The sequence below is a fragment of the Tiliqua scincoides genome, chromosome 14, assembly GCF_035046505.1.
Source record: "Tiliqua scincoides isolate rTilSci1 chromosome 14, rTilSci1.hap2, whole genome shotgun sequence".
Taxonomy (NCBI): Eukaryota; Metazoa; Chordata; class Lepidosauria; order Squamata; family Scincidae; genus Tiliqua; species Tiliqua scincoides.
The window spans coordinates 6,536,235-6,561,415 of NC_089834.1; the positions used below are offsets into that span (position 1 = coordinate 6,536,235).

Sequence of the window (25,181 nt, forward strand, 5' to 3'; positions counted from 1 at the left end):
AAGCAAACTATTTTCAGGGATTATTGATTCCAGATCTGTCAGGGAAGCACACTTTTGGGTCTACTACATAGTGTGGCTTGGCTATAGACAGTACTGAATCTATGCATTCAAGGAATACACAAGACATCCTTCCTATCCCTGGATGTTCAAAGTCATGTCTGCAATGACACTGCTGGGCCAGCCAGCGCGGGGGGGGGTGTGTGTGTGATGTGATGGCGCAATCACGTCAAACCCCCCCACACACACATCATTGCATCGGCCCCCTGCCTCAGGAATGGCTTTGATTTGGAGTCAAACAGAGAGGTGGGCAAGCAGGAGGGCCCCTCACTTAATTCACCACTCTGAACACTGGAACAGCAAGTGCTGTGCAACCTCTCTCCCTGCCCCCCCCCCAGCAGAGAGCATGAAAAACCTCCGGAGGGAATGCATGGCTACTCTTCTTTTTTAAGTTTCTATATGCACCAGTCAGGGATGTGCGATGTGGTGGGGTGGCAGGTGAGGCTGAACTGCCCTGTTGGAGTTTCCAGAAAAACTGCTGCATGTGCTCCAGTCGCTTTCTGAGTCAGAACAGTGGATGGAAAGCTTGTGTACTCACAGTGGCGGCTACGGCGATTTTTGGAGGACTTTAGGCAGTTCTGCCTCATCTGCCGCACCCACACTGCACATCCCTGACTTGCGCTAGTCAAAGGAGGGTGATGCTACCAAAACTTCACGTAAAGACAGCAAGTGTGGAGATTCTGCAGGAGTTGGGCTTAGACTGGGAGATCCAGGCTCAAATCCTAGCTTAGCCATGAAGCTTCCTGGGTGACCTTGGGTTAGTATCTCTCTCTCTCTCTCAGCCGCATTTACCTCACAGGGCTGTGCTGAGGACTAAAGGAGGGAAGGAACCATGTATACCACCCTGAGCTATTTACTGGTAGGCAACATCTAGTTGCCATCATACATTTTTGAACACCAGTGTTCACCAGGCATTCCAAGCAGAGGTGCACTGGTGCTTTAAAAATGGGTGTACTTTTGTATGCAATTGTCACACATTTGCTGCAGGAAACACTGGATAAAAACAACAGCCTTGTAGCACCTTAAAAAAACAAAACATTTCAGCATAAGCTTTCATAGGTAATGGTGCACTGCTTCTATTGTTTTCCCCATAGCAATGGCAAAGTGCGAGTCTGCCTTAAAATTGCTCATCTGTTCTGCTCCTCACTGCCTTGAGGCCTAGCCCTCGTCCTCACATACACTCACCCACCCACCCCAATAAGGATTCAGCAGTCTGCTTTGATCCACCCACCCTCAAATAGCTGTAGACAGCAGACTGGTTGGTTTTCACAACTGCACACCAAGCCCTTCTCTCCTTCCCTCCTCTAGCTTGCTCAAGAAAGATGTGCTCTTCCTGCATTATGTCCTCTATCCTGATGTTACATAACAAAGTTTAGTTCTAAAGGAGAGCAAAGACAAGAACAAGAAATTCATCATTCTACAGGAGGGCAAAAGGTTTTTGCCACATCATACACATTGCAACACTAAAACTTACATCATATTAAAGATTCTAAAAGCTGAAAAGTGATGACTCAAGGAACCATGATGGATGGACGAGAATCCTCCCCACCAGTGGAGTAGCTAGAGAGGTTGCAAGGCATTAAGTTTTGCAGGGAGCATCACTGTGGTGTGCAAACTGCCCCTCCCCTTTGGAGCCATTCCGGGCAGGGGGGGCCAAACAAGAGGGGTACACCTGGCTCTGAAGGAGAGGGGCAGCTTGAATGCTTTGGGGAGGCTCCCTGCAAATCTTAGTGCCTTGCAGACCCTCGAGCTATGCTACTGGATGCACACTGCAGAGCTCTGGGTGGGCTGGGGCTAGTTCATGTACATTGGCATCTCAGACAGCTTGCCCAGTAGAGATGAATGGATATACGTAATTTTCCTATTGCCAAAAACTAGAAAGATGCATCTGCACATATGAAACTGTGTGCAAATTGGATGCTATTGGATCAAAGACTCGAAAGGAATCACCAGCTTAAAAAACAGTAGTACTAAGGCAACAATCCTATCCACACGTTCCTGGGCATAAGCCTCATTGAACACAGTGGGATTTCTGAGTAGGCTTGTGTAGGATTGCACTGTAAGATTGATTGTTCACTTTCTCTGTCTCTACTTGACCAAAACAGAACATCAGAAGCCGCAATGAATACAGAGTCAGGACTTGGCATTCAGTGTTATCTACAGTGACTGGCAGTGCCTCTCCAAGATTTCAGATAGGGGTTTTTCCCAGCCCTACCTGGAGATGCAGCCAGGGATTGAATCTGGTGCCTGCTGCATACTAGGCAGGTGCTATACAGGTAAGCTACAGCCTCTCCTCTTAACAAAACAAAGTAAGGTTAAAAAGAAAAATACAGAACATGATTATCTGTGTTTGTACAATCTGGGTATCCCCCATTGGCAGTACATCCATCTTAGTGCTAAGCCATTTTGTAGCCCCCCTTCACACAGCCACTTGTACAAAAGCATGGGTGGTTTGCAAGCTCCTTTGAAAATATTCTTCTGGCTTCTGCGCAAAAGGTTTTGGCGGTGCCTAGGACATGCTATGGCAACAGCAATGAGCGTTCACTCTTTGAAGCCTGGAACCAGGGCCTCCTCCCGCCCACCCCCCTGCTTACTCCCCAGAGTTCAAATAGCCTGTTCTCTTGTTTCCCTTTTCTTGCAACCCATTCAGATGGAAAAAGCTGTTAAATCTGCAGTTTGAACTGATAGGTGCCTGTTTTCCATTGGTCTATGTCTCCATTCAGCATCGTGCGCTCTGTGAACATGACGTTTCCCTCTGCATCAATGAGGATGACTGTATTCGCCCTTTTAAAACAGGGAGAGAGCAAGACAGAAGAAGAAAAGATTAACCAGGTTTTCCTCTAACCATTTCCTGAGTGTTGCAAATTCTTCCAATAAAACTTACAAAAAAAAAAAAAAAGAGAGAGACTCACAACTTATTACATGTAATTAGAGGTGTGAGAAAACAGTTTTATATTTCAGTGGATTTTGGTGTTAGAAGTGCAGAAAGTGGTGCTGTTTTTATTCAAAATTTACATTATAATTATAGATTATAATTACTTTAAAAGTGCACTAGGTAGGTGATATCAGGGGTATAGTGTTAGCAGATGCAGCCACAGTCATTTCCCCACTAAATCAGTGGTTCTCACACATTTAGCACTGGGACCCGCTTTTTAGAATGAGAATCTGTCAGGACCCACTGGAAGTGATGTCATGACCGGAAGTGACATCATCAAGCAGGAAAATTTTTAACCATCCTAGGCTGCAATCCTACCCACACTTACCCAGGAGTTAGTCCCATTTACTACCTTCGTTAAAAGAATATACATAGTGGCTTATGAAAAGTACAGATCCATAAAATTTACCCAATGCAGTCACATGCCATGGTAGAATCAAGTCTAATATATTGAAAATAAAACATAATGTTTCAATAAACATTGAAAATAAATGAATGGGGACCCACCTGAAATTAGCTCACGACCCACCTAGTGGGTGCCGACCCACAGTTTGAGAAACACTGCACTAAATAACAAATATTTATTATTTATTATAAATGGTAATAAATACCTACTAAACACCCAGTGGGTAATAAATACCCACTAAACAATAAATAAATTAAAAATTTTTTTTGCAGATTCTGGATCTTTGGGGTTTTTTTTTTTTACAAAAATGAGAAGTGCAGAAAGCCATATAATGTGTTTTTATTTAGTTTTCATCATTTTGTCCCACCTCTACTTTATCATGTATAATGCACAGAAAAATATATGCAGGTTAAAAAGAGAAGAGTAAAATGCATTCTGTTCTTCCTCCTTTCACACTACAGAACTGAAGCTGCAATCCTATGTCCACTTACCTGGAAGCAAGCACCACTAACTACAGTGAGACTTACTTCTGAGTAGACAAGCATAGGATTGCACTGTTAAACTCTGGATTTGCTTCACTGTTGAATTTATTGGTGCAGGTATTGGCAACCTTCAGTCTCGAAAGACTATGGTATCGCACTCTGAAAGGTGGTTCTGGCACAGCGTCTAGTGTGGCTGAAAAGGCCAATTCGGGAGTGATAATCCCTTCCACACCGGGAGCAAGTGCAGTCTGTCCCTGGTCTGTCTCCCTGGCTATGGGCCTTCCTTCTTTGCCTCTTTGCCTCAGACTGTTGGCAAAGTGTCTCTTCAAACTGGGAAAGGCCATGCTGCACAGCCTGCCTCCAAGTGGGCCGCTCAGAGGCCAGGGTTTCCCACTTGTTGAGGTCCATCCCTAAGGCCTTCAGATCCCTCTTGCAGATGTCCTTGTATCGCAGCTGTGGTCTACCTGTAGGGCGCTTTCCTTGCACAAGTTCTCCATAGAGGAGATCCTTTGGGATCCGGCCATCATCCATTCTCACGACATGACCAAGCCAACGCAGGCATCTCTGTTTCAAGAGTGAATACATGCTAGGGATTCCAGCACGTTCCAGGACTGTGTTGTTTGGAACTTTGTCCTGCCAGGTGATGCCGAGGATGCGTCGGAGGCAGCGCATGTGGAAAGCGCTCAGTTTCCTCTCCTGTTGTGAGCGAAGAGTCCATGACTCGCTGCAGTACAGAAGTGTACTCAGGACGCAAGCTCTGTAGACCTGGATCTTGGTATGTTCCGTCAGCTTCTTGTTGGACCAGACTCTCTTTGTGAGTCTGGAAAACGTGGTAGCTGCTTTACCGATGCGCTTGTTTAGCTCGGTATCGAGAGAATGAGTGTCGGAGATCGTTGAGCCAAGGTACACAAAGTCATGGACAACCTCCAGTTCATGCTCAGAGATGGTAATGCAGGGAGGTGAGTCCACATCCTGAACCATGACCTGTGTTTTCTTCAGGCTGATTGTCAGTCCAAAATCTTGGCAGGCCTTGCTAAAACGATCCATGAGCTGCTGGAGATCTTTGGCAGAGTGGGTGCAAGGCTTATTGGTGCAAGGCTCTGTGATTTTCAACCAATGTGGTGTGAATGGTCCACAGATATGCCACAGGAGTTGGGGAGGGGTCAGCTGGGCCATTGGGAGATATGAGCCCCACCCAGCAATGTGGTGTGCTTTGTCAACAGATGGTGTGTCTTGACAATTTTAGCACCTTGTCAGCATGCAGTGAGATGAAAAAGGTGGAAAACTGCTGGTCCACACAGTGTCAGAGGACGAGAAGACAGTATTTAAAAACAAACTAAACAAAGGCTAATAATTTAATTGCCATGTTCTATGCAGTCCTAGTCCAAATATAAATTTTACCTGGCAGCAATGGTGCTGGCATGAATGCCTCTGGTGCACATTCCCCTGCTACCCCCTGCTGCCTTAAATTAACTCACCTTTCCAATCTTTCCTTTGATCTCAGGCAATAATGCCAGATTTCACACCAGGAAAGAATACTGCTGTTCCAGTACTAAGGATAATGATGAACAGTTCCATACTGGCATCTCAGTGTGTCTATTTTTTGCCAACACACACACCCCAGGAAAGTGACAATGGTTATATCCACTGATAGATTTGCGATATGGAATTAGAATTGTTCTTAGTTTCTGTTTGACAGACAATTGCGTTCACTAGTAAGCAAGGGATACAAGTCAATCAATACTCTTGACAAGGAATGTCATGAAATGCCCCTTGTCAAATTGGAACATTTCAATACAGGCATCTGCCGCTTAACAACAGTTCGCTTAATGACGGACCGCACATATGATGGTGGTCAAAGCACAATAAAGATGCTCTTAATGAGGCAATCCGGTCTCCCATAGCCTGCAGCAGAGTGTCTATTTACACAACAGAGAGGCTCTTAATGCAAAGAAGAGGCAATCTATCTCCTGTAGCTTGTGCAGCCAGCTAGTGTCTGGCAGGGAGTGTCTGTTGACACAACAAAGGCACTAGATTGGGATGAATGTTCACTTAGGGCGCAATCCTAACCCCTTATGTCAGTGCTTTCCAGCACTGGCATAGCAGTGCCAATGGGACGTGTGCTGCATCCTGCAGTTGGGTGTCACTCACAGAGGCCTCCTCAAAGTAAGGGAATGTTTGTTCCCTGACCTCAGAGCTGCATTGCCCTTATGTCAGTTCTGGAAAGCACAGACAAAAGGGGTTAGGACTGCGCCCTTAATGACCTAAATTGCATAACAATGGGGAATAGGAGAATGTATCCCAGTCCACACACTTGTACAACAATTATACATGAAGCACCAGAAAAATTCTCCTGAAACAGAAAGACACAAAAACAGACAAAACAAAACACCAGAATGATGTTTGGTCTCATGGAAGCCAAACTCTGCATTCTGCTGAAGTATAACAAACGTTTATCCCTTATGTTCTTCGGTCATTACTATTCTGTTTGGCTGTTTTACTATTACTACTACAAATATTTAAACACCACATTTCAACAACAACAACAAAAAGAAGTTCAAAGTTGTTTACACAGCAAAAATAAATAATAATTTATTGAGCCACTGTTACTTTAGGCAGACTGTGTGGATTAGGTCTTTGGTTTTAAAAATTTTCTAGATCACCAGCCAGCATTCTCATTTGGGTGCATGTGGCCTTTTTTTTTTTTTTTTTTAAATCTTGCATTTGGATTAATCATGTTTTTCCTTGCAAAGGAGCAGTTTGATGTGATGTTCAAATTGGAATCTCTCCCAGCTACAGTTTGGAGCAATGGCTCCAAAACTGGGAGAGAGGGGATGAGGGACAGACTTCTTTGGCATCCAAGCCATGACAGATTCTCATTTTAAAAAGTGGGTCCTGGTGCTAAAATGTTTTGGAAGCACTGATCTAGTAATTCGAGTACAGCATTAGGTCCAGGGAAGCCAAAATTCAAATCTCCCTTCAACCTTTGGCTAACCACTGACTCCCACCATAACTGACCTCAGAAGGTTGTTGTGAGGATCAATGTGGGTGGAGAAACAGAAGAACCATGTGTGCTGCCTTGCGCTCCTTACAGGAAGGGTTCTGAAGTTTCCCCGAACCATTTTAAAGGAGCCTGTGCTAGTCAAGGGGACCATTTTGAAGGTCTCTGCTGTCTTTGGAAGGTCTGCTGGCTTCCTGAAGGTCTCCTACTGGTAGGTAAACTGCCCTTCTCCCAAGCCCCTTGATCCAAATGGATCAATGGTTCAATACCCATTGATTTGCTATCTACTGGAGTTTTCAGGAATCTAACCCCAGTGAATAATGAGAATGGACTGTAAATAAAATAACAGAAAGAGGGGATCAGAACATACAGAGACAGAGCGGTGGGAGAAGTTTGTGAGCCCATGACACATATTCAGTCCTTCAAACCACAGTTGAGAGGATTGGGAACCTTATGTCTGAAGCAACCCTAACTGTTCAAACAGTTATAAGCATTAAAAAAATATGCTGAATATTAAAAAAAAACCCTTTGTAAGAATGAAGTTGAATCACTGACTGATGAAAATGAAAGTTAACGGACAGTAGGGTTTGTGGGCACAAAGTGTTTTACCTAGTTCCATAGTCTGGACAACGAACACACACAGCTGCATATTTGTTCAGGAAAGGAAGGACAAATTCTTTCCCCTGATTCTCCATTGCAGGGTCTGGCAACTGACTGGAAAGGAAGGAAAACAGACACACATCACATTTTGGCTCTTCCCAGTGCCTGCTTTCTGCAATACAAGATTACGCCCGAAGTTGTAAAGGTTTCCCACATTATCTTACATGTCTATGAAAAATGCATCACCCAGGCTCTCTGCGGGGATGCAATCCGGCCATCAAGAACTACCCAGACTCACTTCGCTGATCGGTCTGTTGGTACAGCAATCCCTTGACTTTCATCCACTTGACTTTCATGACTTTACTCTTTCAGTTGCTTTCAATCATAACCACATTTCAAAATTTCATCCACCTGCTTTTCTCTTTTCACCGATTCATCCAACCTTCCACCCAGTCCATTGTTTTTATGTTTATTTTCTTTTATTTCTGCTTATTTAGGTTTTGCATGCATTTCCACATGTTACATAGTTATTTACATTTTGTGTCAGCCAAAATAAATTTGCAAGCTCAATAAAGTTATACACTTGTCCATTTTTGACTTTGAACCATACTCTGGTCCCGAGCCAGACAAAAGTATGACGCATGGCTGTAGCTTTCCTAGATGGCAAAAAAGCAAAAGCAAAAGCAAGCCCATCCATAGGAATTGTTAGAAAAATTTGCCTGTAGGCAAAAGCTCAGTGCAGACAGCATGCTGAACCCATAGTTAACAAAGCAAGCATTACCACTGCTTGCTGCAATGTACAAACTGACAAATCCGCATTTGTGGGTTTGTCTGCTAGCTGCAATCAGAAACATTTGTTCTGAGTAAACAATTTATTTATGTCTTGACTTTCCTCTTCTGAGGAGACCCCAACAGCTTGCAACACTTTAAAAATACAAATTCAGCAAGAAAATCATGGAAACATAAAACATAATCCCAACCCTAGGAGCATTAAATGTAATAAATTTGTACGCTTAGAGCAGGGGTGCCCAAACCCCAGCCTGTGGGCCAATTGCAGCCCTCGGGGACCCCCAATCCAGCCCGCAGGGAGCCCCCTGTCTCCTGTGAGCCTCTGGCTCTCCAAAGACTTGCTGGAGCCGGCGCTGCCCCACGACTGCCCAATGTGAGCTGCGGGACGAGTCTGCACAGGCCTTTCGTAGCAGTAGCATGACTTCACGCCTGTGTGTTACACAGCTGTTTTAAAAAAACTTGGAAGTGCCTGGTGTCTCCCACCGTGTCCCTTGGTGATGGTCATTTCATCCCTCAGATATACCCTCTTTCACTTATTCTGCTCTCTCTGGTGGGGTGGGCAGCATGGCTTCATGCTGGTTCTGCCTTTTCTATCTGGAAAAATATTAGAAGTCCTTGGTGTATTTATTTAAATTTTAATTTAAATACATAATATAATTTAAATTTATTAATTTATTTTTGCCGGCTCTTGACACCATGCCAGACATACAATGTGATCCTCACGCCAAAACGTTTGGACACCCCTGGTTTAGAGTACAACAAGCAAAATATAAAGGATGAAAGTGACCCTGTGCCCAATTGCTCCAAAAATGGACAAACAAACTCCATTTAAAAAGCAAACCTCTTTCCTTTAAGAATGTAAGAACATAAGAACAGCCCCACTGGATCAGGCCATAGGCCCATCTAGTCCAGCTTCCTGTATCTCACAGCGGCCCACCAAATGCCCCAGGGAGCACACCAGATAACAAGAGACCTCATCCTGGTGCCCTCCCCTACATCTGGCATTCTGACTTAACCCATTTCTAAAATCAGGAGGTTGCGCATACACATCATGGCTTGTACCCCATAATGGATTTTTCCTCCAGAAACGTGTCCAATCCCCTTTTAAAGGCATCTAGGCTAGACACCAGCACAGGGTTGAGTGAATTCTTTCTTCACTCAATCAAAATAGTTGCTGAAAAGAAGAGCTGAGTCTTGTGGCTTGTGTAACTATTTGGGTTGCATTTTTCCAGTGCTGACAGAAACATAAGCATGCGTCATTCAATTTAAGTTGTTTTTTTTCTAGTTTAAGCAATGTGCAGGAGGCACGATCAACAAAGAAACAGCAGTGGAGGCCGACTCTTAAAGCCCCCACCACAAATCCATTCTGTTTTGTGCCCCAATCCCAGGCCGTTATTTCAAAAGAAAAAGAAAAATACAACACACACAAACCCATCAGGCTGCCTTTAGAGCAAAGACTGTTTAGATCCATCGTGACTCAGCAACTTGATTCTACACTGCTGTGTCATGTTTAATATTGCTGTTTCCAGGAATTTTATTATATCGTGTGGGTTTTTTTTATTAACATTGATTTGTTTAGGTGCCTTGGGCGTGCTTTAGAGAGGACAGGAAGGATGTAAATGCTTACCTTAAATAAATAGCTAAAATAAATAAATTTAAAAGCCTCTCTGAGAAGCTATCACTTTTATTCCCAGACATCCTAATCTACCAACAAAATGCCAGCTCTTTGGAAGATGGATGGACAGAAGGTCACTCTGGAACTACAGGCAGCTCCAATGAAGATTTAAAGTCACTCCTGAATTTTCTCGTCCACCCATCAATGGTTTATACTTCTGCCTTTCACAGCTCCCAGGAGCCCCAATTCAAATCCCAGTCCCCACCTTGTTTGGAATGCTGAGCATTGTGGACAGGTGAAGCGTGCACATGCGGAAACAATCAAAGCATAAACATTCTTCTACAAGCCGCATTTGGCTCTCCTTCCCCAAGTTGTGATTCCTACACCGGAAGCTCCCAAAATTGTGACAAAAACATGTCTCAAAAGTCTGAAGTCTGCCCATTCCTGCTTTAAAGGATCTGCACATTCCTGGACTGACTCTGTATTCGGTTATGCATTGCAAGCGTTTGTGCAGCTGAGCCTTTCAGTCGCTGTGCTCCGATTCGGGACTTGCCAGGTTTGGATCTTGCCTCTGTCACTAATTCACAAGGTGGCCTTAGGCAAGCCACTCCTTCTCAGTTGGACAGCCCAATCCTATGGCGCTAGGTATTGCTGTTTGCAGGGTAAGCCATAAGGCCTTCAGAGGCCTGCACCCCATCAATGCCACAGCAGGGGCCCTGACCGCCACTAGAGCTCGGGTGGCGCAGGCCCAAGGGGAGGGTAATGGGAAGCATTTCTGGGAGGGGGAGGGAGGAACAGGGCTGAGACTGGCCCAGGCAGGGGTAGGACTGGAGGAGGCTTCCTCCACCGAATTCTATCCCTCTTGTCTGGCTTGAAATCCTAACACAGGGCTTCTCGAGACTGTGCCAGTGAAATAGGTGGCACAAACTTGAGAAACCCCATTGAGCACGCTAGGGCGTTAGTCAGGGTAAGGAGATGAATGTCCCCTTACTCCAAGAAGACCTCCAGCCTGCTCAGATTCAGCACAGGATCCAGTGGTAGCTGTTTAGTGCTGCTGCTCCTGTGCTGGATAGGACTGGGCTGTTGGTATTACCCAGCTGCAATATAGGGCTAAAGCCGCAATCCTAACCCCTTATGTCAGCGCTTTCCAGCACTGTCATAAGGGCAACGCAGCTCCGAGGGAAGGGAACAAACATTCCCTTACTTTGAGGAGGCCTCCGTGAGTGACATCCAACTGCAGGATACAGCACATGTCTCATTGGCACTGCTATGCCAGTGCTGGAAAGCACTGACATAAGGGGATAGGATTGCGCCCGAAGACTACTTACCTTTCAGGGTTGTTTTTATGGATAACACTACAATACAGGTATCCCCCTCTATTTGCAGATCTGGTATCCACTGTTTTGGGGGGGGGGTTGGAACAGATCCCCGCGGTTTTGGGGGGATGCCTGTAATACATTATTATTATTCTTAAGAACACTTATATACTGCTTTGCAATCAGAGTAGTTCACAAAGTGGTTTACATAACAAAATCAATTTGTGCACTCGGAAAGTGCCATGCAAAATACTATGTTGTACTAATCACCGTCCCTATTACTAAAGTAAGACCAGAGACAGAGTCTTACGGTTCTTGGTTATTCAGCACTTTGATGAGCTCTTGCACCAGATCTTCCTTCGTGAGGTCCTGGCTGTGCTTGACGACATCAGTGAAAAGCTGCTTGCCATACTGAAGCTTCTTCCATGGCGTCTCCAGTAAGCAATTGCTCAAGCCATAGATCCCTACAAGAAAGTTGCCAAAAAACAAACACCCTTTTGGTAGCTGAAAAGTGTTTCCATGAAGGCAATTCAGAATTAGCAGAAGTTAGCATGCTACAACCACTACCCATCTGCTGTGGAGCTGACTTATATACCAAGACCATTGGTACAATCCAGTGACTGGCAGCAGCCAACCGGAGTCTCACCCAGTCCTACCTGGAGAATGCCAGGGATCGTACCTGTGACTTTCTGCGTGCATAAAAAAGGTGCTGGCACCACTAAGCAATGAAATTCAGGCAGAAATGCAAGGTTGAGAAACAGGTGGGAGAAAATGGTTTTATTTTTTCACAGATTTCAGTGTTTTCCAAAGTTAGACATGCAGAAAGTGGTTTTGGGTTTGCATTCAAAATTTACATTATAATTATGCATTATCATAACTTTAAAAGTGCACTAGGTACAGCGCACTAGGTGGTATAGTGTCAGCAGATTCAGCCAGTCAGTACCCATGCACCCACACATCAAATAATGAATAAAAACCAAATAAAATGTTTTATTTTTTCACAGATTTCAGGTTTTTGTTTGCTTTACAAAAATGAGAAGTGCAGAAAGTGGTGTTGTGTGCTTTTATTTTGTCCCCACTGTTTTCTCTCCCCTCTGTCAATAACGCAGAGAGTTGGCGGAATGACACTTTGCCATCTTCTCCTTCCCTCTTGCATCTCCCTCCAAAAAGCTGTTCTAGAGAGGCAGGGGATCCTTCCAGAAATCACTGGATGTGCAGCAGGAAGGGAGGGGGGGAGGGAATGATAATCTGGAACTACCACCCCTGTCATGTGACCCACGGTGCCTTCCAGTCACAGAGTAAGTCTTCTGATATCCAACCCAGAGCACCCAGGAAAAAGACATCACATGCAAACTCTTACATGCTGCTATTCAAAAACATTGTCTTATTGGCATATTGTGTAACTACTTCGCCAACCATTCCTTTCTTTGCTTCACTGGCTTTCTTGTTTTTATAAAGGTTGTGTTTGCCCTGAGTCATTAGGAATATGGTGGGCAAAAGCACCCAAACAGGTATTAAATAAATAAGTAGGATCAAGGAAATATAATCTGACAAATCTAATCAGCCTCTGCTGTGGCTTGGCTTGAGGGTAGCATGGAAATGTAAAGCTTCTCATCCACAGAGGTTGTGTCAATTTAGACTTTCTCCCCACCCCTACAAGGTCAAGCCAGCTAGTTACCATCATCTCTAAGAAATGCAAACCAACTGTCCCTAGGCATTGTTGCGAGGGTGTGCAAGACGTACTGTCAGATGCTACACTATGCAGTAAAAGCCCCATCTAACGACCTGCCTGTGGAAGGCCTTGCAAAGCGCCCAACGGATTATTCTCAATAAATTGGACGATATCATTCATCGCAGACATTCCTTTCCAGCAGATTTCAAATGGAGCCTTCCCTAGCGGGAGGCTTTACACACAGCATTGGCAGCTGCGGGCGGGGGCAGGGAAGCGCACAAGAGAAATGTTGCTGGGGCACAGGAGACGTGGTTGCATGTTAGGAAGAAAAACGAGAACCCCAGTATAGTCCTTATAATGCATTTCTGCTGTGTACTGCCTCCTGCAGGCACCAAGAATGGCTTCATTTGCATCAGCAATCAAAAAGGAATTAGAGAATGGAGCAAGAAGAAGCGTCCACTTCCACTATGGTTCAAGACACGGGGGATTTCGGAAAAAGCTCACTTCCAATAGATGCCTAGTTAGATCCCGCATTCTTGGGCAGCTCCCAGACAAATTACAGCCCCAATTTGGGCAAGACCCTGTTCTGTTAATTCACTAGCACTACGGTTAAACTGGATCAGTGGTCCCCAAACTGAGAATAGCAGGTCCAGGGTACTGGTGGTGTCATGGTGAACCCCCAGGGATGTTGCAGGATGTTCGCCACTTGACAGTGGGAATGCAAAGACTGAGGAGTGACCAAAAAAAGGCAGTAAAAAGGCTAAGTGGACAGAGCTCCATCAGCGCTATTTTTGTTGCTTGAAGCATCTGCCTGCCCACCCCGAGCAGCTGTAGCTCCACAATCTTGAACCCAGGAGTGACGGCAGTTGTGTAATAATATTATCACGTCACCGTCATCACTCCTGGGTCCAGAGCTCCATGTCGACAGTGGTAAGGGCAACAAAAATATCTGGGAACTGCTGCTATAGACAAATGATGGTAGAGCACATCACACACCGACAGCACTACTTAATTGTACTTATCCCCTTTAAACACATGAAAGGCACATCTTTTGAACAGGTTTCTTAATGGCGCACAGCCACATTGGCTGACAGCAGAGATCGCTCTCCAGCAGTGCCCTACATTTGCTGGCCACAATCCAGAAGAATAAGCACTAGCTGAGTGATATAATGATTTCTTCCACTGCCCTCCAAACAGCAGCTACTCGTCCTGCAGAGCTCACATCTCACAAACCCTTTCTGAATGAGAAAAGACCAGGGATGGCACTGCCAGGCTCTCCAAGCCCCCAGTTCTTATAACACTCATCTCTCGACTTGTGTGCATCAAGGCACACAAAAAATAAAGCCATTTCTACAGGTGCCCCCCTGTATCCGTGGTGGAAATCTCCCCCCTCCCACGGATACAGAAACCACTGATAAATGTGGTTTCTACAAAAAGTGGTTCAAAAATTCAGCAACGGGACCCATTTTTTAGAATGATGATCTGCTGGAACCCGTAACTTGGAAGTGATATAATGGCCAGAAGTGACAATCAATTTAGGCTTCAAACCTAAGCCACGATCAGCCAAAGGTCCCATGACACAGTGTTCTTGGGCTGTTACTTCGCACAGCTCGGAAGTCAAAGCAGAATACAGACGTGGATTCCAACCACACAGCCCTTCCCCCTTTCTAGTGTCCCATCTTCCCATCTATTCAGGGCAAAATACCAGGCCTCTCTCCCACTAGGAGCTCATCCTGCCTGCCGGTTCTGTACCCTGTATTTTCAGCTCTGCCTTTAAAATGTTGGCTGAGTTAGGTGCTATATGACCCACCTGAAATGGACTCCTGCCCCATCTAGTGGGTCCCGACCTACAGTTTGAGAAACACTGCATTCCCCCCACACCATCATCTTCCTGGATACTTTCACCCTTTCCTTGTTAGGATGGCACTCCAGCCCCCTGATCACTTGCTTGCCCTCTTCTGCACCCTTCTCAGCTCTGTAAACTCCATTTCGAGGGGGGCAAACTGAACTACTGTACAGGCATCCAGGGGGGATAGGTTCCTGCTGCTACCACAGATACCAGAAACTGCAAACAGTAGTGAACCCTACAAGAACCAGTTCACAAATTCCCCCCCCCCCCGTTGTGCAAATGACTTACTTTTGCCTGACTGCAGCCCTCCTGTGTCTCATTATCTCTGATCTGTGCAGTTACAAATGCTAACAGGAAGTGGGTTGGAGGACTGAAAACAACATGATGTTTAGCAGCACAGAGTACAGATGAAACAGACAGGAGGGCTGCAATTAGACAAAGATATTTACACGAGGGGGGAAACATGAACTGTAGAAAAATGAAACCGTGGATACAGGAATCACAGATACGGGGCGCCTTATACGGTATAGTGGTTCACTCATGATGTTAGATAAAACTAAACTCAGAGACTATTTCCACAAACCAGAAGATGTACTGGGTCAAATTCTACACATGCCTTATGAATGTCTCCTTATGGACTAGTGTAGATGGCTGAAAGCCCTGCACGATTCTCTCTCCTGCTGCCCTCTCTCTCCTTGCTACTGAAGTCCAAAATGGTAATTAAAAATATGGCCCCCGACTCAAGGTGTGTGGGTTTAACCCAGCCCTCGAAATGTATATCCAGCATGCCTCCAAGTCCAACACAACACAGCATGAGATAAAGGACTGTTGCTAGTCTAATCTAGACATTAGATTCCCTTTTTCAAGACAAAAACACAACACACAAACACGCCCCACTGCTTTTAAATAAACCACAATACCCACAGTTTTCTGATATAACCCACCGGGATTTAGGAAGATAGGTTCTGGGTCTCCTTTGTTTCCGTAATAGTAAATTACATCTCCCTTGGTGGTGCTAAAAGATAAAAAAAAAAAAGAGAGTTCTCCTTGCAAAAATAGCAACGCACATCTTTGATTAAGTTCTAATTTCATGCAAGCCTCAACACAGCAAGACACTCATTTTCAGTTCAGAGATCAACCAATTACTTTTCTGCCTTCGCTTACAAATTTAAAAAAAATCATCAGATGACATATTCATGATAGAGTCACAACTTTAAATGCGCTTAATTTTTTTATTATAACTACCACCCCACATAAATGTATTTTTATAAAAGGCTAGAATTGGAGCTACACATAGGGAATGAGAAAAATTGCTTCCCACAAAGGTTTCGTAACTACTTGTTTAAGGTTGAAATCTGGGAGGGAACAAGCGGGTAGAGACATCAGGAGGATCTGCGTCACCTAGGGTACAAGAGTGTCACCCCCGTGATGGACCTCCTCCTGTACCAAGCCATACAGAATAAATTACAATATCATACACACAATCTAAATGCAGTGGCATCACTAAAGTTTGTGTAACCCCCATCTATTTTAATAGATACAATTCAAGTCAACCAACAAATAAGTTCCCCCACCCCATGCACATTCTAGAGGGTTCCTTGACCCTCTGTAACAGTTTTTCAAGGGGCTGTCATAGTAAGAATATAGATTTTTAAATATAGTCCTACAGGTGCTGTGAACGTGCGAGTGTTTTAATCATCACAGACAACCATCAAGAGTCATGCCAAAAAATACGTGTCTATCTTGAAATAGAGACATCAAACTTTAAGCGAGACCTGCCTTCGGAGACCTGTTTGGCTTTTCCAGACTACCTCTTACAGTACTACAAAAATTGGAGAATGGCGGGGTACAAAGACTGAATCTGAGCACCATGGGCAAATATGGTGCTTTTACAGCTGGCTCCAAAGGTCAGTTGCCAGTATCTAGTTCTCCTTCCACCCAAGCAATTCAGTGGTGCTATATGGGGACTATGTTCTCATAATGCATGAATACCACTTGGGTAAGCAGTGGTGCATCATGGAAGACGGGTAAGCACAGATCAAACGGAAGGGTGGTGGGAAGAAAGAACACACACAAATTATGGTACAAGCCGGACCTCTTTATCTGTGGGGGATCTGTTTCCAAACCCTCCCCCCCTCCCGCAGATACCAAACCCACGGATACTGAGATCTGGGAGAGGAAGGATTTTTAGGATTAGGATTTTTAGAAATGGGCTATGTCAGATGCAAGGGAGGGCACCAGGATGCAGGTCTCTTGTTATCTGGTGTGCTCCCTGGGGCATTTGGTGGGCCACTGTGAGATACAGAAAACTGGACTAGATGGGCCTATGGCCTGATCCAGTGGGGTTATGTTCTTATGAGGGTCCACAGAGGTCTCTAGATGTGGTTCTCTGTGGTTCCTCCAGCCACAGGTTTGGAATTTGTTCACTGGTTCTAAATCCATGGATATGGAGGACTCACTGTACTTTCCAAATAGCTATTGGTTTAACCCAGAAACAGATGCTTATGGAAATAAATCCACATCAGGAGCAGCCCAAGGAATCTATCATTCACTATTTTTCAGCAGCAATACTGCAAAAATTTCTGATATGCTCAGGCAGTTAAAATACTCTCTTCAAAAGACTACTTTTCTGGAAGCCCTAGAATCATACGGGCTGGTTCATGCAGTCTCTCAGCAGTGGAGTGGCTGTAACAGAGGTGCTCTCACACAACTCCTGGTAACAGCTTCTGTATAATATTGGATTAATTAGCAAATCTAGATGTTGGCATCGTAATGCATTAAATGCCTCTCTTACCCATATGCTTTGGTCATGTTATTTGATAACATGCTGTTTCTGGAGCTAAGCAATCAAAATAATTAATATTGTTTTAGAACAACCACTGATGTTCATGGATGCCTTTGTTATCTTGAATTATTTGGCCTGTGGGTCAAACGAGAAGGAACTCCCTGCACCCTTGCAATGGCAAAAAGGCTGATAATGAAAAACTGGAAAGCGATTCAGTGGATTGCGAGCCTTTTAACTCTATTCACTTTCAAGCAAACGGCCCAAAGGGCCCAAAATTCTATGCATGTCTACTCAGAAGCAAGATGCATTGTATTTAAAGGGTCTTCCCCCTGGGGGCTGGGGATAAGAATAGGCCCTCAGTTTGGCTGTACTTGTCGTAAGAGGTGACTAAACAGCCACCGGGTAGATGGGACTCGATAGCCTGGGAAGGCAGCTCATCTGAGAGAAGAAAAACTCTGATCCCAAACCTCCACTGCCTTGTGGCTACATCCAGTTATGGAAAAGGCTTCAGGAGTCAACCTCGAGGCAAAATCCAGAGCCGGAGTCCCTGAGGCAGTTCATGGCTGAACACAGTCACGTTCTGGCAACTCCTGCGACGCCACTGGAACCAACCGTATTGGCCTCTGCCTTTCCATTGGACCATTTCAGCAACGTGGAGAGGGGGGATTTGCTGCATGGGTAACAGCCTATCCTCCATACCTACTTTACCCAGGCTTCGCGCACTGGAGAGGACACTCTGTTCCAGAACCACCATTCAGAGCGTGACACCATAGTCTTCCGAGACTGAAGGATGCCAACACTCCCAAGAAAGTGTGCATAGGATTGCAGACTAAATTAATTAGATTTTATTTTGTTATAGAGGGGGGTGTTAAAAATTTTCCTGCTTGATGATGTCCCTTCTAGCCATGGCATCACTTCCAGGTTAATGTCAGCATTTCTGGTGGGTCCTGACAGATTGTCATTCTAAGAAGTGGGTCCTGGTTCTAATGCCTGAGAACATACGATAGAAGCAAGTCAGACTCCAGCGGAGCAGGAAGGAAATTGGACCAGACATCTATTCTTCAGGTTGTGCCTTTTTTGGGAAGAGGAACGGGAAAACGCTTCAAGCTGCCAACAGATGGCTCACTCTCAACATCTTTCAATCCTAAAGGCCAACGAGGAAGTAATTCCTCAAACCGCTCTCCGTTTATTGGGCTGGACATTGGAATGAGATCATATCAGGCAGTGTTTCACTCAAGCGATTTACTTATTATTTACAAGAGGGAAAAATGCATTTCTGCAGCCACCAACAAATGAAGTACATCTGTAGCCTGGATTTTAATTATATACAAGGACTGCAAAGTGTAGCAGAAATATCTTTTCCCCTTTTAAATAGGATTCTTCCCCCCACACAGCCCGCAAGACTCATTTGCATAAAAAAGAACCAAGTTTTTTTTATAAGAGTATATAGCTTTCCCACAACAACCATTTTCGATTTTGTGCGAGAACCGAGGAGGCACTCCGATAGCCCTGATGCAAAACAAATACAATCTGAATTTAAAAAAAAAATCTCATTAAGTTAAATGTAACGCATTGGGAGTTAAGCTGTCAGTGCACAAATTGGCATCTGTTACACAAACCCTAACAAGCAATGCTGTTCTTTATTTAGCTATTTATCACCCATCCTATATATAGTGGTTGTAATGCAAACTGGGATTTATGCTTTCTCAACCCTCGCTCATGTAACCATTTTTCCCCCTGCATCAGTTATATGAGGCGGAAATGACAGGGCAAGAGAGATCAGAACAAGATGGAAAAAGGCTCTGGGTTTCCTTGGCCGGGCTGCCTTTTCTTTCCTACTTGTGGGGAAAGCTTTGGAAGAAGATGGGCCACAGGTTTATTTCAAGGAGTTAAAAACAAAACAAAGCACACACAACACAACTCCTTGTAGGCATAACTGCTAGTTTAGCTCACATGATGGTGCAGCTTGGGTAATTTCTATATTTTTGCTATCTCCTCTCAACTATTGAGAGTAGTGCACTTATGCTTTGCAAAAAAAACCAAAGCCATTCTGGAAGGTGGCCAGGCACAAAAGACCATGCATTGGTTTGCTGCTTGATTTGTTCAGTTTCCACCCCTTCAGTGCCCCCCCCCAATCTGGGGAGACTCTGCAGACCATAATGGGGAAGGGCTGCTTTCACTCATCCTGTAAATGTGGTTCTCAAACTCTTTAGCATCGGGACACACTTTTTAGAATGACAATCTGTCAGGACCCACAGGAAGTAATTCAGGGCAGAGCACCTTGCCTCTCTCTCTCTCTCTCTCTCTCCTCTCTCTCTCTCTCTCTCTCTGCAGTGCAGTTTGGGAACCACTGTCCTAAATCTTCATATTCAAGGAATACTCAATGCAAATTTAACCTGCACCATTTGTAGGTATGCATTTTACAGTGTGGCCAGTGCATGTCTATTCAAAATAAGCCCCCACAAGTCCAATGGGACTTACTCCCATGTAAGCGTGTATAAGATTGGAGCCTTAATAATATGAGCTATAAGCTGTCAATTAAGGGCGCAATTCTAATCCACTTTCCAGCACCAACTTAAGGACAAAGCAGCTCCAAGATAAGGGAACAAATATTCCCTTACCTTGAGGAGGCCTCTGTGAGTGCCACCCAACTGCAGGATGCGACAGTTGGGATAGCTATGCCAGTGCTGGAAAGTTGGTTAGGATTTGGGACTAAATGGCATAAAATCTGCACATGAACAAAACAACGGCTTTGAAGAAAATTTGTGATGTTGTGATCTGATGATGCACAAGCCAACATCTTAGGAAAGCCATTCCTTTTGGTCATGAAAGGATGAGGAATGTCTTCTTTCTCTAAGAAGGTACCTGTCACCTTCTTTTGTAGGCATCTGTAGTAAAAACGGTTCACTTAAAAGCAGCTGCTGTCTGATTAATTGGGGAGCAGCTTCCTAATTCATCAAACTAACTGATTAATCTGCTAAATGTAGCCCTAATAAGTATTATTAACCGCACTGCATATGGACATGATCAACTCAAACATAAGTCATCCTAAGTACTATGCAACAATCATGCTAGACAAACCAATATCTGCTTTGAAATGGAAGAAATTTGTCAAGTTTTAAGATTGCTTTGTAGTTCTGATAACGCAAGACAAAAATACACACTTCTGATTTATCCCTTTATTTTCCAGGGAAGGAGCCCCTTTTAAATTTGATAAATATCCCCTCCCAACAACAAAAAAACCCGAAGCTGCTGTTATTCTGCACCGGCCGTTAGTCATGTTATGCTTCCTTCTAGATATTTATTTCCCTCAATAACAGACATTCTAGCAATTCCTTACAAACCAAAGTTGATCAAACTGCCGCAGTGGGTGAACTCGCAATCTAGACATTGCAACTTGCCAGGCAGCCCAATCCCAACCTGAGCTGGCACAAGCAGGTCAACCGGACTGTGCTGCATCCAGTCAACTCAGGGTAAGGGGACATTTTTGAGTCCCAGTCATTCCTATGAAGCTACTTGGATCTGTGTCTGCGAATTTGCTGACACGAATCCAAGTAGCTCATGTAAGGTTGCCAGGGCCAGGGGTTAGGATTTGGTTTGCACTGCTGCAGCCGATCCTGCCCTCTCCAGGGCCCAAGCCATAACCCAGTCTCCTTTCCCCTGTCCCAAATGCCACCCCCCACTTCTGTTTTGCCCTCCCACCATCCTCCCACCTCCTGCACTGGCCTGTCCAGGCCAGTGTGAACTTATGCCATCTGGGGCTGGATCCGGCCCTCTGCATCGGCCCAGGTGACTCCGAAGTTGCTGTGAACATGCTTTATGGCACGTCTGCAACACTCAGCAGCAAGCGTAGCGAGCCTGTGCCAGCTTATTTCCAACCCAGGATCACGCTCTTAATACTCACATGCATCTTTTAGTGTTCATCTATTTCCCTCTCTAAAATTTTAGCTTCTGGAAACCCTGGAAGGGTTTGAACAGAGCCTGTAAGAAGTATGAAAATGCACAGGTTGCAACTGATGGAGGGGGAAGCCCACAAGCGAACCAAGAGCCTTTCCATAAAAGGCCACCTCATGCTGACTGAAGCAACACCAGCGATATCCTTCAGGCATCAGTCTTTTGTGAGAAAATATTTATAGCTGCCTTGAGCTTCTTGAAAGAGACTAATGCAGTAATAAGATCCCTTGGAGTTGGGGGGGGGGAGAAGGGGAATACAACCAAACACACAGATTTACTAATTCAGGACATCTGCAGTTTATTTTCCTACATTCCAACATTCTATTGCACATACCTCAAAACCATAAAGCTGCCATTGGCCTAAGACAGTGAATGATTTTTGACAGCTAGAAAACACAAACACATTCCAGGAAGGGGGGGGATTCCAAAGTTTATTAGGGGGAGGCAAATAGCCCTCTAATAGAATTAGAGGACAGGTCCTCTCGTGGATTGAGAACTGGTTGGAGGCCAGGAAGCAGAGAGTGGGTGTCAATGGGCAATTTTCACAATGGAGAGAGGTGAAAAGCGGTGTGCCCCAAGGATCTGTCCTGGGACCGGTGCTTTTCAACCTCTTCATAAATGACCTGGAGACAGGGTTGAGCAGTGAAGTGGCTAAGTTTGCAGATGACACCAAACTTTTCCGAGTGGTAAAGACCAGAAGTGATCGTGAGGAGCTCCAGAAGGATCTCTCCAGACTGGCAGAATGGGCAGCAAAATGGCAGATGCGCTTCAATGTCAGTAAGTGTAAAGTCATGCACATTGGGGCAAAAAATCAAAACTTTAGATATAGGCTGATGGGTTCTGAGCTGTCTGTGACAGATCAGGAGAGAGATCTTGGGGTGGTGGTGGACAGGTCGATGAAAGTGTCGACCCAATGTGCGGCGGCAGTGAAGAAGGCCAATTCTATGCTTGGGATCATTAGGAAGGGTATTGAGAACAAAACGGTTAGTATTATAATGCCATTGTACAAATCTATGGTAAGGCCACACCTGGAGTATTGTGTCCAGTTCTGGTCGCCGCATCTCAAAAAAGACATAGTGGAAATGGAAAAGGTGCAAAAGAGAGCGACTAAGATGATTACGGGGCTGGGGCACCTTCCTTATGAGGAAAGGCTACGGCGTTTGGGCCTCTTCAGCCTAGAAAAGCGACGCTTGAGGGGGGACATGATTGAGACATACAAAATTATGCAAGGGATGGACAGAGTGGATAGGGAGATGCTCTTTACACTCTCACATAATACCAGAACCAGGGGACATCCACTAAAATTGAGTGTTGGGCGGGTTAGGACAGACAAAAGAAAATATTTCTTTACTCAGCGTGTGGTCGGTCTGTGGAACTCCTTGCCACAGGATGTGGTGCTGGCATCTAGCCTAGACGCCTTTAAAAGGGGATTGGACGAGTTTCTGGAGGAAAAATCCATTATGGGGTACAAGCGATGATGTGTATGCGCAACCTCCTGATTTTAGGAATGGGTTAAGTCAGAATGCCAGATGTAGGGGAGAGCACCAGGATGAGGTCTCTTGTTACCTGGTGTGCTCCCTGGGGCATTTGGTGGGCCGCTGTGAGATACAGGAAGCTGGACTAGATGGGCCTATGGCCTGATCCAGTGGGGCTGTTCTTATGTTCTTATGTTCTTATGTTCAGACAGCAAGGGCAGGGCCGGCCTTAGGAGATGTAGGGACCAATTCTGGATGGTTCTTGCAGGAGCCCCCTACTTACCCACAATAAGCCAGGCTCCTGCTGCTTCCAGAGTGGCCTGGTTTTGGGTCAAAAAGAAGCAGCAGGGCCGGAGCCGCTTCCGGAGTGGCCAAGAGGAAGCAGTGATGGTCAGGAGGGTCCGTGAGAGCTCCACTCACTGTACCTGCCTTAACGTGAGCTCTGAGCAAGGGACACATCTTTACCCCAGATAGCTCATCCAAGAGGCTGACTGAGGTGGCTGCCTCAGTCATTGGGCAACCAAATGTGGAGGGTTGGGAAGAGGGGGCCACTTTTGTCCACCTACATGGTTCCAGCATTCTTCCTTCTCCCTTGATTGCAGAGAACAACAGGAAAGGCAGAGAAAAGTGCTATATAGTGCACCACCCTCCTCTCTTTCCCTTCATTTCACTATCAAAGCAGGGAGTGAGGACAGAAGGTGGGTGGTATATCACAGTGCAAAAGGGGGAGGCATGTAACAGGGTGGGCAGACTTGCTTAACGTAAGAGGTACATACAAGAAACTTCAGATGTTTGAGTGCTGTAATATTTAAGTAGCATTTACATTCTTAAATATGTTTAGGGCCCAGTCCTATCCAACTTTCCAGCCCCAATGAAACTGCAATACAGCCCCAAGGTAAGGGAACAAATGTTTCTTCACCTTGAGGAGGCCTCCAAGACTGCCCTCCCACCAAAGGATGCAGCACACACAGCTGCATCAGCTCTGGGGATAGGATTGGACCCTTACTCACCCTAAGGCCTTACTTTTCCCTCCTCTGCCCCACAGGCTCTGAAAATAAGACATACTGGCATCATTTCATACTCAAAGGCTCTGAGAATGAGCCCTTATTTATAGCTTCATAGTACAGCAACACCTCAACTTTCATTGCTTTGCTCTTTCGGCCGTATTCATTTATAACCACATTTCAAATTTCATCCACATGCTCTCATCTTTCACACAATTTCATCTAACCTTCCACAAAATTCATCAACGTTCTTATGCTTATTCTTTTTTATTTCTGCTTATTTAGGTTATGCTCGTGTTATATAGTTATTGACGTTTCTCACCAACCAAAATAAATTTGCAAGCTAAATAAGGCTCTGCTTTGAGTTGCGTTCATTTTTTATTTGGGCAGGAGGTCTGGTCTAGAGAGTAGAGCCTCCGTCTGCCTGAAGATAACATCCACAAGGTCACCAGTTGGAGGCCACCGGCACCATGCAACCTTGAAGCAGCTGACAAGCTGAAGCCGAGCTATTCCATCTGCTCTGAGCGTGGGAGGATGGAGGCCAGAATGTGAAGCCAGATCGGAATGAAACACCAAAATGTAGTGGTTCTTGAAAGAAAGAAAGAACCTTCTTTTCAAATTGTAAAAATCCCTATGTAATAAGGGATTTAAATAAAGCCTGCCTATGTAAACCGCCTTGAATAAAGTCTTGAATAAAGACCAAGAAAGGTGGTATATAAATACCTGTTGTTGTTGTTGTTGTTGTTGTTTATTATTATTATTATTATTATTATTATTATTATTATTGATATGCATCCATGCTTTGGTCCCTTACCAGTCAGAAGTGCAAGGTAATGCTGTAAGTTGTTCAGAATTATATTTCAAGAACCAGTTCTATAGCAAAAGGGAACACAATACACAGCCACCCTTCTGTGCAGACAACGTGGTCATTCGGATCAGTCCATGTCATGAAAACAGAGCCTCAGGGTAATGAATCGGTAAGGCATGACTGAGGGTTTAGCTAGCCAGGGATCGCCTTGTTCCACTGGGTGTCTTGCTCTCCAATCTTACCAAGCAATGAATATTTGACACACACGCCAAGCACACTGCCTGGATTGTTTTATAGCTAGCATAGGAAAGGGAGAGGGAAAAAAATGCTTTAAAAAAAGGAGAGAAGAAGCTGTCAGGTTAAAATGATGAACAGCTGTTTCACCAGAGGAATGCATCTCACACAAGTTCTATCTACTTCTGTCAAAAATGCG

At 44.8% G+C, this 25,181-nt stretch overlaps 1 protein-coding gene across 2 annotated transcripts in view; it reads right to left on the minus strand.

Annotated features, from left to right (window-relative positions):
• Positions 1-219: 219 nt before the first annotated feature.
• Positions 220-25,181, minus strand: part of TANGO2 (transport and golgi organization 2 homolog) — a 42,851-nt gene continuing 17,889 nt past the window's right edge. Inside the window, exons 5-9 of one of the 2 annotated variants that reach the window (XM_066609871.1) lie at positions 15,667-15,737; positions 11,512-11,665; positions 7,491-7,595; positions 3,500-3,558; positions 2,754-2,841 (exon numbers count right to left, since the gene is read on the minus strand). In XM_066609871.1, the coding sequence (XP_066465968.1) occupies positions 3,522-3,558; positions 7,491-7,595; positions 11,512-11,665; positions 15,667-15,737 (367 nt within the window). In that variant the 3' untranslated portion in view covers positions 2,754-2,841; positions 3,500-3,521. Of the gene's footprint in view, positions 2,842-3,499; positions 3,559-7,490; positions 7,596-11,511; positions 11,666-15,666; positions 15,738-25,181 lie in introns of both variants that reach the window. The other variant, XM_066609870.1, reaches the window with a different exon arrangement.